Source organism: Elephas maximus, chromosome 5 (assembly GCF_024166365.1).
Source record: "Elephas maximus indicus isolate mEleMax1 chromosome 5, mEleMax1 primary haplotype, whole genome shotgun sequence".
Classification (NCBI taxonomy): domain Eukaryota; kingdom Metazoa; phylum Chordata; class Mammalia; order Proboscidea; family Elephantidae; genus Elephas; species Elephas maximus.
Window position 1 is genome coordinate 68,355,263 of NC_064823.1, and position 16,005 is coordinate 68,371,267.

General features: G+C 38.9%; 1 protein-coding gene across 7 annotated transcripts in view; it reads right to left on the reverse strand.

Moving 5' to 3' along the window:
* Positions 1 to 16,005, reverse strand: part of AFF1 (ALF transcription elongation factor 1) — a 227,247-nt gene that overhangs the window by 52,910 nt on the left and 158,332 nt on the right. For 2 of the 7 annotated variants that reach the window (XM_049885768.1, XM_049885770.1), the window contains 5 exons: positions 12,174 to 12,218; positions 6,018 to 6,104; positions 4,676 to 4,712; positions 3,879 to 3,986; positions 2,689 to 2,740 (listed from right to left, as the gene is read on the reverse strand). In XM_049885768.1, the coding sequence (XP_049741725.1) occupies positions 2,689 to 2,740; positions 3,879 to 3,986; positions 4,676 to 4,712; positions 6,018 to 6,104; positions 12,174 to 12,218 (329 nt within the window). The remainder of the gene's footprint in view (positions 1 to 2,688; positions 2,741 to 3,878; positions 3,987 to 4,675; positions 4,713 to 6,017; positions 6,105 to 12,173; positions 12,219 to 16,005) is intronic. The other 5 variants (XM_049885769.1, XM_049885772.1, XM_049885771.1 and 2 more) reach the window with 5 other exon arrangements.

A 16,005-nucleotide genomic window follows, 5' to 3' on the forward strand; every position in this document is an offset into this window, starting at 1 on the left:
TGGTTTAAGGTTTAAAGGTTATCTCAAGGCAACAGTTTCAAGGGTTCATTCATCCTTCATGGCTCCAGAAAGTCTAGAGTCCATAAGAATTTTAAATTCTGTTCTTCATCCCCCCGCCCCCACCCCAATCAGTATTCTTCTATGGAATGTTTGACCCAAATGTCCAGTAATGGTAGCCTAGCTGGATCCCATCCAGTCCTTCTGGTCTTGTGACAAAGGAGGCGGTTGCTCATGGAGGCAATTAGCCATACAGTCCATTATCCTCCTCCTATTCCTGACTCTCCCTCTTCCTTTCTTGGTCCAGGTGAATAAAACCTAGATTGATTTTTAAAACCAAAATACAAATGACCCTGTAACAATTTTTTCTGACATTCAAAGTACACTAGACTATCTCTCTGGCACTGTATGTGTCTTTCAAATATGTCCGCAAACTCTAATGTTGACATAAGATCAAATTAGCCTGGGAGAACTAAGAGATGTGCCATATTAAATCTGAAATAATGATGCATTTTACAAACTTTAACACTGCTTTCATCTAATTCCATTAAAAGTAACTTTATAAAAGTGATTATTTTTTCCCAGAGGTACATTTCATTCTGTCCCTTATTAATATCACCAACCCACCCTACACACAACTTCCAAGTTCATTAAAAAATTTAAAAAGTGGCCATTAAGTCAATTCTGACTCATGGTGAACCCATGTTGCACAGCAGAACTGCACTCCACAGGATTTTCATGGCTACAGCCTCTCAGAAGCAGACTGCCAGTCTTCTTCTTCTGCCAAAGCGCCTACCATTGAGTTGGAACTTCTAACCTCCCGGTTAGTAGGACACGCTTAACCGTTTGTGCCACCGAAGTCCATATAACTCTTACTTTCCACCCAGCCTCAGTATTACTATCTCTTCAGTATTAATCTTTAACTTTCTCACCTCTACTAGTCCCTACACTTCCACCCCTTCCTAAATCTATTCAGAACATCTCAGATATTCTTTCCTAGAAAATTAATGATTTTTTTAAAAAAGAAAATACTACATTTCACAAGGTATAAATATATCTGTTATAAACTTTCAGGTGTCCGATTTCAGTGGTTTAACTTGCTTTTAACAGGAGAAATACCCATTCATCTGAGTAGCAAATTCATCACTGGCTATTACCTAAGCCTGAAAAACCTGATAGCAATTGGAGTGGGAGTGTGTGACTTTTGCCTGCTCAGCCTAAAGCTACTTCTCAGGACTAATCAGACCCAGTTACTTGCCTTTCTTCTTTTACCCACAGGCCCAGAGATACAGGTACCTTCTTCCCCTCAGTATAGCTGTCTCCAACCACTCTACTGCTTGGAGATCTCCTTTCTGGTCTTATTGCCAAGTGGGATATATGCTCTTCAATTCTCCTTCCTCGTTGACCCACAAGACAATGTCCTGGGCCTTTCGTGGTCTAATGGGCTTACTACCAGCCCTTACAAAGAAGCACAGTGAAGAAAACCCTGGGAAGGTTACCAAGCTTATCCAGAATTCCTACAGTTGTGGTTCTTGGATCTGTAGTTTCTACTCCTTACCAGCTATCAACTGGTTTTTAATAAACCTCCTCCTTCCACAAATGTAATGTAACCCAGTGATTCTCTGACTTTCAGAATTCAGGAGCCAGTAAAATTTCAAAAATGAGAAATAAAAAAAAGAGTAGGATAACTGAGATTAAGGTGTTTTTTTTTTTAACCCTAGTAAAGGACATTAAAAGCAAATAAAACTCGCCATCTAGCAGTACCATATAAAAATACATTTTTGTCACACACATAAAAAGTCTGTCCTTCAAACTGTAATAAATGTTATCTTTAGAAACAAAACACCTTATTATATTGGTTTCCACCCTCCGCCCCATCTTGCTATGGAGAAATGAAAACAAACTGCATCAAGAAGCTGGCACCTGGGAAGAGTGATTTAACCCAGTCCCACATTCAATCATAATTAGGAGATATAATGGATGATCTCTTTGGCTTGACTACACAGTTTTTTAAATACTTAATCCACAGCACTGCTCTCCTTCCAAAACACACAGAACAAATACTGTGCCCAGAAAACAGAAGAAGGCTGGAGCTAGAACTCCCCTGAAGTTAGCAACTCAAAGTGTTAGTCAAGGCTGAAACAGACAAAGGCCTCTAAAAACCACTTCTGTGTCAAAGGAATAAAATATCAATTCAATACTATCAAGAAAAGACAAATTGGGTCAAAATGCTGATTTAAAAAAATCTTTAAAATGTTCCAAAAACCCAAAAAGTACCCACTTACTCAGCCTTAATGAAGAACAGCTGGGCAATAGAAATAGTTCTTTATCAGTAAAACTAGGCCATAAAAGTGGTAGAAAACCTCAAATTGCACACATCCCCCAAAATGTGTTTCCAAAAGCTAAAGCTATTTAAGACTGAAATTTATAGAGCCCGCCTTCTAAATTAGTTAATATGTAAATAATAGCACAATAAAACCCCTTATAAACTTTCTCCTGTGATACATGTGACTTCAACAGGAGAGCTTCATCCAAATATAAATGTATCATTTCTACCTTTACAATGCAGCAGTATTTTACGAATGTTATACTTTGAAAGCAGGGGGGAAAAAAAGGAAAACCTAAACAATGGATTTACACGGGAAATTACAATGTCATATTATAAGCTTTTAATAAAAACATTTTACTTACGATGTTCTCTGCTGAGAATTAGAGTGGGTTTTTGAAGATGTATCATGTTGTTCTGTGGGAAGGAAAAAATTATCAGAGTAGCAAAACCCACATATTTTTAGCTCATTAGCTAAGCTTTCTTTTTTGCTGTTCCCCTACCTTTTTCACCTCAACAGTATACTTAAATTCTGTCAACCAGAGTGCTATACACTACACTTGACACAATCTCACCATTACAAAACAACATTCAGGTTACTTATACAGACAGGGTTTGATCAGAATTGCAAAACTCTTTATAGACCAAAACATTCTGAAAAACACTACTGGTTAAAGGAGTGAGGTAGGCATTCTAGAAATCTCCTCCTTCCCCCAAAGTCATTCTAGAGAGGCTCTCTACCCGAGAGCCACTGTCAAACTCAGCCACTTGACCTTTATAGTATGCAGCTTGCCATACATCACATTGCCAGTAACCTTCCAACATGTTACAGACTTTCCTTTTCTTAATGCCAGATGATGGAGGCACTTATGGAAGCACTATGACACAGCTGCTGTCATGCTCAACCTGGTTTGACGTCACCTATCAGTGATTTGCATTCACACCCTTTCAACAGCCTTTGTCCTTGGCTGATTGTGCTCTGCCTCCTAACTGCCCCCTGCCCCCAAATATTCAATCCCCTATCTTATTCATTTACTCAACAGCTATACAGACTACCCGGTGGATACCAGTATGTTCAAGGCATTTGACCCTGTCCTCAATGAGCTTACAGTTGATTGAGGGACATGAAACAGACACGAAAATATCCATAATCCCAGGCAGTGTGTGATACATACACAAAGCAATCACACAAACTGACCATGCTGGAAATCTAGAGGATGGTCACTCTATAGCGAAGGATCAAAGAAGGCTAATTAGTGAAGAAACAAAATCAACTAATGACTGCTGGAAGGAGGGCAAGGAGGGTGGAGAAGGCCTCTAGGCAGAAACCACAGTGTGAGCTGAGGTAGGAAGTGAGAGGAGTTGAGAAGGCACAGATGTGGAAAGCGTAAGGCCAGGGTGCAGAGCCTGTGATACAGCACTGAAAGACAGGTGGAAGCCAGGTTTTAGAAGGATGAGAAGTTATGGCTATTTGTTGGTCAGTAAGACAACATCAGTGGTTTAAACAGGGACATAGAACAGTGATTCCTCAGCAAGATTAATCTGGTGGTGCTACCTGGTATAACCTGGAATGGAGCAGGAAATGTTAAGTATGGAGGCAACAAATCGGTTGGGAGGCTGCCGTATTTTCCCAGGCATGAGACAACTGGGACCTGAAACGAGACTGGAAGTGGGATGAAAATATGGGTGCCTTTTTTTTTTTTTTTTAGGCAGGGGTGAGCCACATTTCCCGCTAATGTCTTATGGAAGCTCTTGCATACTTGCAATTAAACACTTTATCCTCATGGTGGCAGCAGCTCTTATATGATATTTTAAAAACTTCCCACCCCGGTTTGGGTTTTCTGGAGAAAACTAGGGCCAAGAGTACAAATTAGGGGAGCTACAGTCACTCTTTCTGGACCATCCACAGGACACAGTCATCCTGACTGATCATACTCAGGCAGCCATGTTTCGCAAATGTGGACAAAAACAATGACATACAAATCCCTACACTCTTCTCCACTTACAAAACCCAAAACTTACGTACCTATAAAATTATTGTTGAAGAAAACAATCTATTCTTACATACAATTCCTGAGTTACAATGCTTTGAGAATCACATTCAAAGATATATACTCTGTGTCAGGTAATAACCACACTTGTTAAGCACTTTACTAAAATATCATCATTTTTCTGCAACAATCTGAAATTCTACCTAAAGAAAACCTTGTGTTTGTTCTCCCTTCCAATGCTTTCAACATGAAAAGCCCTTGTTTCTTCTGCCTTTTTTTTTAAATTAATGTTTTCATAATAAAACAATAAAAACTATGCTTTGTTCTCCAATGCAATAATCAGTTCCAGATATTTACTTACTTTGGTTTTGGGCTGCAGAACTGATGTTCTGAGAATCCTGGAAGTAAAAATAAAAATCTCTAGTTATTAAAAAAGAATTATACATCTAAGGGGCAAACTGTATAGCTTTTAGTATTGAAAAGACAGTCTCATGAAAATGTCTGAATATATAGAAAAATGGAAATAATTGTGCAGGGAATACCCACACAACCCACCAGATAGATTCTACAATTAACATTTTATTATTATATGACCTTTATTCATCTCTATCCATTCATCAGTATCATTTTTTGATGCATTTCAACACAGGGTGAAAACATTGGTAAGTCTAATTTTTACATAAAGTAGCTTTTATTGTTTCCCAGAGTTCATTTTTCTTTTGGCATTAAGCAAAAACATTTTTACAAAGTTTAATGCTTTACTTTAAAACCAGTAATGAGTCACTTTTTTTTCTTCTGAAAGTATCATTAGAAAATATACAAAATATCTAATTTGTGGCAAATTAGAGTTTACACAGAGATAAATAACAGTATCGCTGAAAACAGTATCATGCAAAGGAGTAACTATATTAACAATGTGCATTCATACCAGGTGGGACAAAACACAGATCTGAAGGTGAGATTTCTAAATTCTCATTACTAGCCAAAAGTACAAACCTCCAAAGAGGAATATGGTAATATTTTAATACACTGTTCACAAACTGTAATGGCAACAAGCAGGTCAGCAGTTGATTCGCTTGCTATTAATATTATGTTAGACTTTAAAATATTTAGGAAATACAAGACTTGTGAGATGTATGTGTAGGTACCGTTCCCTGGATGTTGTCAATGGTTAACATACTCAGCTGCTAACCAAGAGGTTGGAGGTTCCAGTCTACCCAGAGGTGCCTTGCGAGAAAAGCCTGGTGATTGGCCTCTGAAAAATCAGCCACTGAAAAGCCTACAGAGCACAGTTCTACTCTGACATACAAGGGGTCACCATGAGTCAGACTGACTCAACAGCAACTGGGTTATGTATCTAAATTCTGTACTAGCAATCAGACAACCTACGTCACTCAACTTCTCTGTGCCTCAGTTTTCTCATCTCTAAAGTAAGCATACTCAAATGAGAGAATTTACTGTCTTGGGTATTTTCAGAAGCAATAAAGCCCGATACAAAAATAAGATGTTTTTACTAACAAAAGTTGGAGAATAAAAAAGTTCGGCAGTATTACGAAGTACTTTAGAAGCTAAATTAGTTGCAGTTTTAACCTAATCGCCATAGGATTTCAACAAGGTAATAATTTGTTAATCTGGCCTACAACAATAATTCAGACTTTTTCACTAATGTGGATGCGGTATCTGCTATACTTTTAAGGAATTACCTTTGTGGGAAAAGGAAATTTAGATGGCTCAGCTGTACTAGGCGTATGTATTGCTGTCAAAGGAGGAGGCCATGAATGGGTCATTTCCTGGAAAGAGATTTGAAAGGGAAGAAAAAGTAAATTACAAATAGAGCACTTACTGCTACTTAACTTTACAAACTTACTATAGAGTAGATTGGTGGTAAATAAAACGTGAAAATTCTAAAGTTATTCCATTTACTTTTTCCTCAAACTAATTTTGAGGTATTGTCAAAAGTGGAAGATTTCTGAGTTAGTAAATGAAATAATCATTTTGAAGAGGAAAAACGAGCTTAGAACATGAATGGTTTTTAAAACACTCTGAATATTACAAAGCATATCAACTGTAACAGGTGTTACCAGAGCTTATGTAACTGTAAAAACTCTACACGACAGGTCGTGCTGGGGAAGCTGTCCATAACTCAATGCTTTCTTTCTCCCTCAGCTTCTTTATTGCACTTCCTGGAATTATTTCAGCTGAAAGGAAGAACTTTCCTGTTTGACTTAAGCAAACAAGTAGTTCAGGTCACTTGTTCCACTTGGAAGAGTTTTAATGGATTTGACCCTTCCCTGATATATACTATTTTTTTTTTTTTTAGTGATATATACTATTAGCACATAAGACAGGGGAGAGGGCCTTAAAAAACTACTTTCCTTTTCTGCGAACAGAAGATTAGCTTTTATTCAATATTTTCTTGATTAGAGGCAAGATTTATGAGACTTTCAAATTAACAGTCATCCCTTGGTATACATGGGGGATTGGTTCCAGGACCCCCATGGATATCAGAATCTAAGGAAGCTCAAATCCCTTGTATAAGACCTATACACATCCTTCTCTATACTTTAAATTATCCTGGATTACCTGTAACACCTAACACAATGTAATGCTACGTAAATAGCTGTTTCCCCACAATTGAAGACTTGCTCTGGACGCAGCAGCCTTTCTCTTCCATGAGTTTCTTGAGCTCTTTTGGGAATGCAGATACTGCTTAGGCATCATCGATGCCAATTCTTCCCTGATCTTTCAGTTCTTGTGGCTGGAGCACTTTACAGAGCTAGCCAGCCATCCTTTACTAGCTTGAAACTCCTTCCTGCTCTCTTCAAACCCCCTCACACTTAGCCTGAGGGACTGCTTGAACCACTTGACTGCTTCTTAGGAGTCATTTTTTCCAGAAACAAAGGAGACACACAATTAGCGAATGAATGAGAGATGAGGTGAACAATGCTCAAACCATGAGTGCTGGAGAGACACCGAGGATCCTTGAAATGGCAGGAGACTATAGCAAGGATTGCCTACACATCATTGCATGCACGTGGATTTGGCGTAGAGCCGGGTGTGCCGCAAATTCAAGTTTTGCTTTCTGGAACTTCTGTCCCCTGAATATTTTCAATCTGGAGCTGGTTCAAATCCACAGATGTGGAGCCCATGCGTACAGATGGCCAACTGTACTTATCTTGACATGTATTCTTTTTTTCTAAGCGCACTCAGGAATTTTATTTTGCTTTGCCAAAATCAGTGGAAAACAGACACGTCAGATAAAGAATGTCTAACTGCAAACACACACATTTGCACTTTTTTAGAAAAGAGCTAAAATGGCACGGGTGGTCATGAGCTCCAATCCCTTCATATTACATTTACAGATGAGAAAACTGAGGTCTAAAATGACTGGGTCAAGTCCCTCCTCAGGAAATCGATGACTAAGCACAGCACAAGGGCCCCTTTGTCTTCCCAGTCTAAGAGGAATAAGTCCATTTCCACATGTGCCAGAACAGCCTGGCAAACTGGCTTAAAAATCCATCAGCAGCTCTCTACCTGCAAACTGGTGACCCCAGATCATGTGTAACATGGAGAATCATGCATATGCAGGGGGTCGTGCATATACATGCTATATGTGTAACACATTTTACATTAGAAAGTTCCTTTTCAAAGTACTCTCTAACCTCTACTGCCACAGAAATGCCCTTTGGAGACTGGAAACAGAGCTCTAGCAACTACTTCCACCAATTCTTCCCTTGCCTTTTCCACTACCACCTTCTAGGCTGCTATAGCCCCAGGACAGACAAAAACGACTTGGCAGAGTGATGAGCAAAAAATGGATGTCGGCTTTCTTGGGTAGCCTGTTAAAGATGAAATCGTGCCCTTGTCTCCTATTCGTCTGCTTTGCTCAGTATGAAACAGGAATTCTGCACTAAAATGTAATGGAAGAATACAGCTCTGAAGCCAGAGGCTTTGACTGAAATCCTAGCTCTTATGAGTCAAGTCAGCAGCCTAAGTAAAATGTTAAAGCCAGTTGCCATGGAGTAGATGCCAACTCATGGCAACCCCTTGTGTGTCTCAGTAGAACTGTGTTTCATAGGGTTTTCGAGGGCTGATTTTTTGCAAATACATCACCAGGCTTTTCTTCTGAGGTGTCTCTGGGCAGACCAGACCTCCAGCCTTTCAGTTAGCAGACAAGTGCGTTACCATTTGCACCACCCAGGGACTCTGGAGTAAACTGTTATTTAGGCTCAAATACGTTCTTTGAGCCTCAGTTCTCAGTAATGGGTGGGCTGTTGTTGTTGACATGGAGCAGAATCTGACTCATGGCAACCCCATGAGTGTAGAGAAGAATTGCTCCATGGGGTTTCCAAGGCTGTAATCTTTACGGAAGCAGGCTGCTACATCCTTCTTCCACAGAAGAGCTGGTGGGTTCAAACCACTCACCTTTTGGTTAGCAGCCTAGTGCTTAACCATCGTGCCACCAGGGTTTCCTGCATGGTACATTGAAGGCACTTAATAAATTTACAGCATTACAATTTTTAATTAAAAGTCTAGTTTTTAAAGAATTTCAATATTGAACGAAAGTCACTGCTGTTTTATTTATATGACTATAAGGTATGCAACCATTATAATGCTGAAATGGAAAAAAAAAAAAAACGTGTAATAATCAATTGAGAAGGTGTACGAAAGCATCACTCTCATGTTTTCCAAGAATTTCTTTAAAGTCTCAATGGTATCTATGACTTTTAAAAAAAAAAAAAAGTATCTATGACTTTTAGTCGCAGTTATTTCCAAGCAACATGAATTGTACTCTCAGTGCCTAAGGCTGCCCCAGCTAATAAATCAGGCACTCAGAAAGTACATAAACTCTTTCAGGTTCTAAATGGTTCTTTGGTACCCTAAAAGAATTTACACAGCTCCCTAAATGCCTAGCTTAGTAGAGAGGCTTGGAGAATTGGCGCCATTACTAAAGCTGCCCAGAAACACAAGGCCGTGGTGGCACTTCCTACCTTTCAATTATCACATGAATGTAGGCAAATCACTTGACATCTGCCCAAGTCTGGACCTTCTAGGCCCCACATGCTCTAGGTTCTGACTTCCTATCTGCCTCCTCTCCCCTTTCCACCTTGCTCATTTTGCTCTAGACACACTGTCTAGCTCTTGTACCTCTAATACACCAAGCTTGTTCCCACCTCGAGGTTTTTATACCAACTCTTCCCTCCACCTAGTCCTCTGTTCACTTGCCTACTATATTATTCATAGCACCTATCAATACCTGGCAGTATGTTATATATTAACCTCCCCCCAGTATGATCTCTATGAAAACAAGGACTTTGTCTTGTTCATTGCTGCATCCCCCAGTCCCTAGAAAAGTATCTGGAGGCTTACTAGATATTTGCTGAATAAATGAATGAGCAAATGAATAATGCTACCACTTATTGTACTGGCACCTCTGAAATGTTGCACTGAGGCAATGGCTACCTACTAGGGCTGCACTAATTCTCAAGAGGCTGTGCCAGTGTACACAGAAAACCTGAGCTATTTCCATATACCCACTGAGGCACAGTGTACTCTCTGAACCCTAGTACCTGGCCAATTCGTGCTTTCTAGCAGTGTCTGTCTGCTATCTTCTTATCCCATCAGCCTGTAGGAGTTACATGCCACTACTTCCCCTTTGTTAAAACAACACTTCCACCCCTAATATTTCCCCCAGAGAATGAAACAGTATCTTCTGTAATTGATTTTCTCCGTTAGTGAACTATCTACTGCCTCCATCATCTGTCGGAAAGACTTGTGTTTGGATTACTGGCAATCTTAATAAATTGCTGGTACAAGATAAGAACGGGAACCACGAGGCTGAAAAATGCATCTGGATCAACATCGAGGCTATGAGCTGGAAAGGACCCTAGAGATCATCTACAAGCCCAGAGCTTTTTTTTTTTTTTTTTTTACTGATGAAGAAACCGACACCCAGGGAGAACACTTGGCTTCACTCAGGTAACAGACTGAGGAGAAGAGCAGGAACAGATTCAAAGTGTCCACTCTGCAAAGGCCCCCACACTCTTCCGTCCCAGGCATTCTTCCATGTGCCTTCCCTATTTACGACTTCCAAATTAAAATATACGTCTTTTGCTTTGCATGAACCATTTACTTTCAAGCACTTCCAGGTAAGTAAGAACTCATTAAACTGATGTTGGGTAAGAAGGGAGGAGGATGGATGAGTTTATTAACGTAAAAACATTTGTCTGGTGCTCTAAGAACCATCTTCCTAAATACAGATGTGACAGTGTCCTAAACACTGAAATCTAAGAAGCACTGAAGTATGCAGAAGACAAATCTATATTGTTGCATTGACTTTTGAAGTAACAACAGAACAAATCACACACAATTTCAGAGGAAATGCTTAGGTCATTTTTATAACTAAATCGTTTATCATTCTTACGAAATGATTATCAAAGAAGTTCAGAAACAGGAGAGGGAAAGGATGAAATAAAACTTCATCAAGGTAACTGGTTTATTACTAGTTTCATCAGCTTGCTGATAAAAATGTCTCATTTTTAGCAGTTCAAAGTATGTTTCCTCCATTTTTCCCCCCCTTAGACAATTCTAACTGTAACAGGGAAAAAAGATCGTAACACAGAAATGATGGAACTGCTTTCCAGATATCCATTTAGGTACTCGTCTCAAAAAGTTTACAAGTAAGGTGGTAACTAATATAATAAAGAATACACTTACTTAACAGTTCTACCACCACCATCACTTAATATTTTACACTGAAAACTTAAAGAAAAATATTGGGTAAGTATATATATTTCAGGAAAAATTCAGCAGCAGAGATTTGAATTAACAGGCACATTTCTTGTACATGTCTCTCTTCCAAAAAGAATCAGAAACCTTACAACAAAAAACATAGCAAAAAAATCTTTGAAATCGACATGGAAGAAAATTAAAAGCTATAGAGAATACAAAATAAATACACAAAATGCTCAGTTATTACAATTACTGTATTTGACCATTAAATTTAGCTCTAGATTTCCTAGAAATCAAAGCCAAAACAAGATTATATACGATTTATATAATTCTAAAGGAAACCCTGTTGGCATAGTGGCTAAGTGCTATGGCTGCTAACCAAAGGGTCAGCAGTTCGAATCTGCCAGGCGCTCATTGGAAACTCTATGGGACAGTTCTACTCTGTCCTATAGGGTAGCTATGAGTCAAGAACTGACTTGACGGCAATGGGTTTGGTGTTTTTTTTTTTTTTTTGAGGCGGGGGGTTCTCTGATAAAAAGAAAGCATACCAGTTCTTGAGAATTTGTTTTCTTTCCTGGAACTGAATTCTAGAAGAAATTTGTCATCCTTGTGCAAGGAAAATTAAACAAATGGAAAAAACAGTCAATGACATATTTGTTGAAGGACGGGTTCACGACACAGTCTCAAATAACAAAAAAATAATCCTTCAAGGTAGGTCTAAAGATGTCCATTTACTTTTACTATTCTTCTTACTTCATTAAAAATTCATGATCCTATTGAAGAGGCTAAACTAGGCACCATTTACAAAACACCCAGAGGCATAAAGCAAGCCCTACTTAACCCCGCGGCGCCATCTATGCTACATCAATACAGGGGGTTTCATCTCTTGAGAAAGAAGCAACTCACTCTTGTATCTTTATGAACAACCCGAAAAACTTAGGGGAGATGCCATAAAAACTCTGATCCAAGTACCTTGTAGTTTGTAGTCTTCATTTTAATTAATAAAGTCTGTCAGAAAATTCTCTTATCTCTGAGACTCCCTTTGTTATCTGTTCTGGTTTATTTTGCTTTTTTTTTTTTTTTTAATTAAATATTTCTACGAATGAGAAACAGTAACAATGACTCACCTTCAGAATCTCTTCAACACAATGGACTTCACTGGAGTAGGTCTGCTGAAAGGGAAAAGGGAGAGAGAGAGAAAAAAAAAAGATTGGTAAGCAAACAAAGAAAAATAAGAATGATGGGGGTTCTTAAAGCTAACAAGCGGCCATCTAAGATGCATCAATTGGTCTCAACCCACCTGGATCAAAGGAGAATGAAGAATACCAAGGTCACACAACAACTAAGAGCCCAAGAGACAGAAAGGGCCACATGAACCAGAGACCTACATCATCCTGAGACCAGAAGAACTAGTTGGTGCCCAGCCACAATCGATGACTGCCCTCACAGGGAGCACAACAGAGAACCCCTGAGGGAGCAGGAGATCAGTGGGATGCAGACCCCAAATTCTCATAAAAAGACCACACTTAATGGTCTGGATGTGACTAGAGGAATCCCGGCGGTCATGGTCCCCAAACCTTCTGTTGGCACAGGACGGGAACCATCCCCGAAGACAATTCATCAGACATGAAAGGGACTGGACAGTGGGGTGGGAGAGAGATGCTGATGAAGAGTGAGCTAATTATATCAGGTGGACACTTGAGACTGTGTTGGCATCTCCTGTCTGGAGGGGGGATGGGAGGATAGAGAGAGTTGGAGGCTGCCAAAGTTTTCACGAAAGGAGAGACTGGAAGGGCTGACTCATTAGGGGGAGAGGAAGTGGGAGTAAGGAGTAAGATGTATATTAACTTATATGTGACAGACTGACTTGATTTGTAAACGTTCACTTGAAGCTCAATAAAAGTTAATTAAAAAAAAAATAAGAGTGATGGTAAGCTGTATTAATACAATAGCACCTTCGTAGGCCCAACCTTCACCAGATGAAGTGGCAGAAAATTCCTATTTTTGATGAAATAAGACAAAAGAGATTAATCCAAGTTAATTGAGGGGGAAAGGGTAATGCTGGAAGTGATAGCAGACTATGACCTGGAGATGACGACAAACTAATTTATGATCTACAGGTCAAATATTTCCAATGGAAAATGCATACATTAAAGCAAATTAATATACTGGTAAATCTAGGGGAATGACAGATGCAGCAAAAATGGAGGCAGAAAAAGATAAAAAAGGTATGACGGTCAGCCACCTCATAACAGTATCTGACTAATTAGCAAATTAAACAAACATAAAGATGACCACCATCTGAATGACTTGGTGGCCCCCACATTAACGAGGTCAAAGTTTAATCAAGGATCGCTCATAATTTTTTTCCCTAGTCTAGCCTGCTAAAAACTTTTAATGTTTAAAATGTTTTCTAGCCTGCTAAAAACTTTTAATGTTTAAAATGTCTAACCCTACTTCAAATCAGCACTTTCATCTTACACGTGATTCACACGCAAAATTTCCCCAGAGAAAGACTCTAACAGGAGAGATCAACTAGTATCTTGAGGGAAGGATCCTCTTCCTTATCCCCAACTGAACAAATGCCAACTGCTGTTGCTACTATCGGAAACCCTGGTGGCGTAGTGGTTAAGTGCTACGGCTGCTAACCAAAGGGTCAGCAGTCCGGATCCACCACGCACTCCTTGGAAACTCTATGGGGCAGTTCTACTCTGTCTATAGGGTTGCTATGAGTTGGAATTGACTCGACAACACTGGGTTTGGTTTTTTGGTTTTAGTTGCTACTATCACCACCACAAAGAGTGCCTAAGAAATATCATTTTAGAGTCTTATTTTTTTAAGTGCAAACAAAAAATATTTTTTCTTGAACTACAGACACGGAACAAACCCATAGCTCCATGTTTTTCACTGGAATCACCAACTTTTGCTGCACTCTGTGTCAGTTCTTGTGCCGAGGGCCCTGGGCATAGTATAGCAAGTGCTATGCAATACACTAAGCTTCCCATTACGGCCGGGGCTTCGCATAAATGCTGGTTGCCCAGTCAGTTTAATACCTACTGCCTCTCAGCTAGGGAGCTGACAGAAAACGGTTCTTTTCCTTGCTTTTGTTTCTAATTTAAGAGTGTAATTTAACATGGCATTGGTTGTTAATTCCTAATCTAAGGTTCATTAATCCACCATTTCCTCCATTCCAGTTTACTCTAGGGCAGAAAGAAAAGAGCATACAACATTCACATTGCCCTGTAATTGAATCTAATGGGCATGTCAAAATTCAAATGCAATTTGACCTGTCTGGGTCTATTTTTAAAACACGTAAATTTCATGGACAGGGTTTTATTGAAATGTCGCAGTTTGTTATTTTTGAAGTAGGGTTAGGAAGTTAAGGGATATAACCAAAGGGAATCCCTTACACCTGCTGGATCCATCAGACCGATCTTACATAATGCATGTAAATAACTAGACTTGCTTAACACTTTTTGTTTTTCAAAGCCCTTAAGGGATGCACAAAAGCTGGACCAAACTTTAGTGCTCTATCTTGGCACAAATAGCAGATACAGAAACGAAGTCTGTTTTGACCTGAAGATAAAATATAATTGCATTCTATGGTTTCATTTTTAAGACACATCATTAAAAAAAATTACGATTAGAAGTTGGAGATGAATTAACAGAACAAAGCATATGATTATACTGACTCTGGTCAGTCTCCTCATTCTATCTGCCCCTGGAAGGAGAACAGCAATCCAATCAAGCTATCTGGCTATCAGTGAAAACAGTGAAGCACATTGGAATGAGGGCAAAATAGATTTGCCTGGTGCTCCCGTCAGAATGAGATCAGAGCTATAACTTCAGGACACTGAAGGACTTCCCTCTGATCTTTTTAATTGCTTAAGCAGTCACGGCTTAACCAAGATGTTTTATGCCATCAAAAATTCATTTTTTTCCCCCAAAAGTTTTCTTACATTAGATGTAAGGAATTTTTCTAGAGCTTTATTTTAGATTAGCAACATTTACCTTACCCAGACACTAATAAAATTGCCATTTAACCCACTTAAAATTCTAAAGGTCTTAGGTTTAAGCATTAATTGGTTAATTTACTTTAAATTTTCATATAATGTCTATTATGGGGTGGGATGCCTCAAAGGGGAAAGGGTAAGTGTAAGTGATTCCATTCCAAGTACATGAAGAAAAATCATATTTAAGGGTCTTCAAGAAGCACTGTTTATAAACGCAAATAGAAACGATCAAATGCGGAACAATAGGGGTCTTGCTAAATATCTTTTCAGTGCATCCACACAAAAGTATGTTATGCATAATATAAATACACGGGCTTGCATGGAAAGGTGCTATATATTTTAACTTTTTTTTTAAGAAATAATTTTGTACTTGCAGAAAACTTGCAAAAATGGTAAAGAATTCCCATAAATTCTTCACTTGGATCCCTTAAATGTTAACATCTTACAACATCTGCTTTGTATGTTTTACACACACTATTTTTCTGAACTGTTTGAGAGTAACTTAGAGTTAATGTTTCTTAATTCCTAAATAGTCTGTGTGTATCAAGATACATTTTTAAACCATATTTATAAGAGGTGCAGCTACAAGACAGTCTGTTTAGTATGAGCCTATTTTATATTCCATCTACCTCAGATTCATATTTCCACTCTTCCTCCCATCTAAATTAGAAATTCTTAAACTAAAGTACAGGTAATTCATATGGATTTGTAGAAAAAGATCTGTAAGGAAATGCTGCATTGCTTAATAAAGTATAACTCAGTACCTCCAAGGCCGCCCCAGGAAAATTTTCCAAAAAGGGAGGTAGTTGAACAAACCATTATAGCCTAATTCCTTCCTTAAAATTCACTTTCCCCATTGGGTCTCCAGCTGAGAGCTGCCACTCCTCCTCACAGGAGCCAGGAGCTTTCCCTTTGACATCTACCCAAAGAATTAATGATCAGGCCT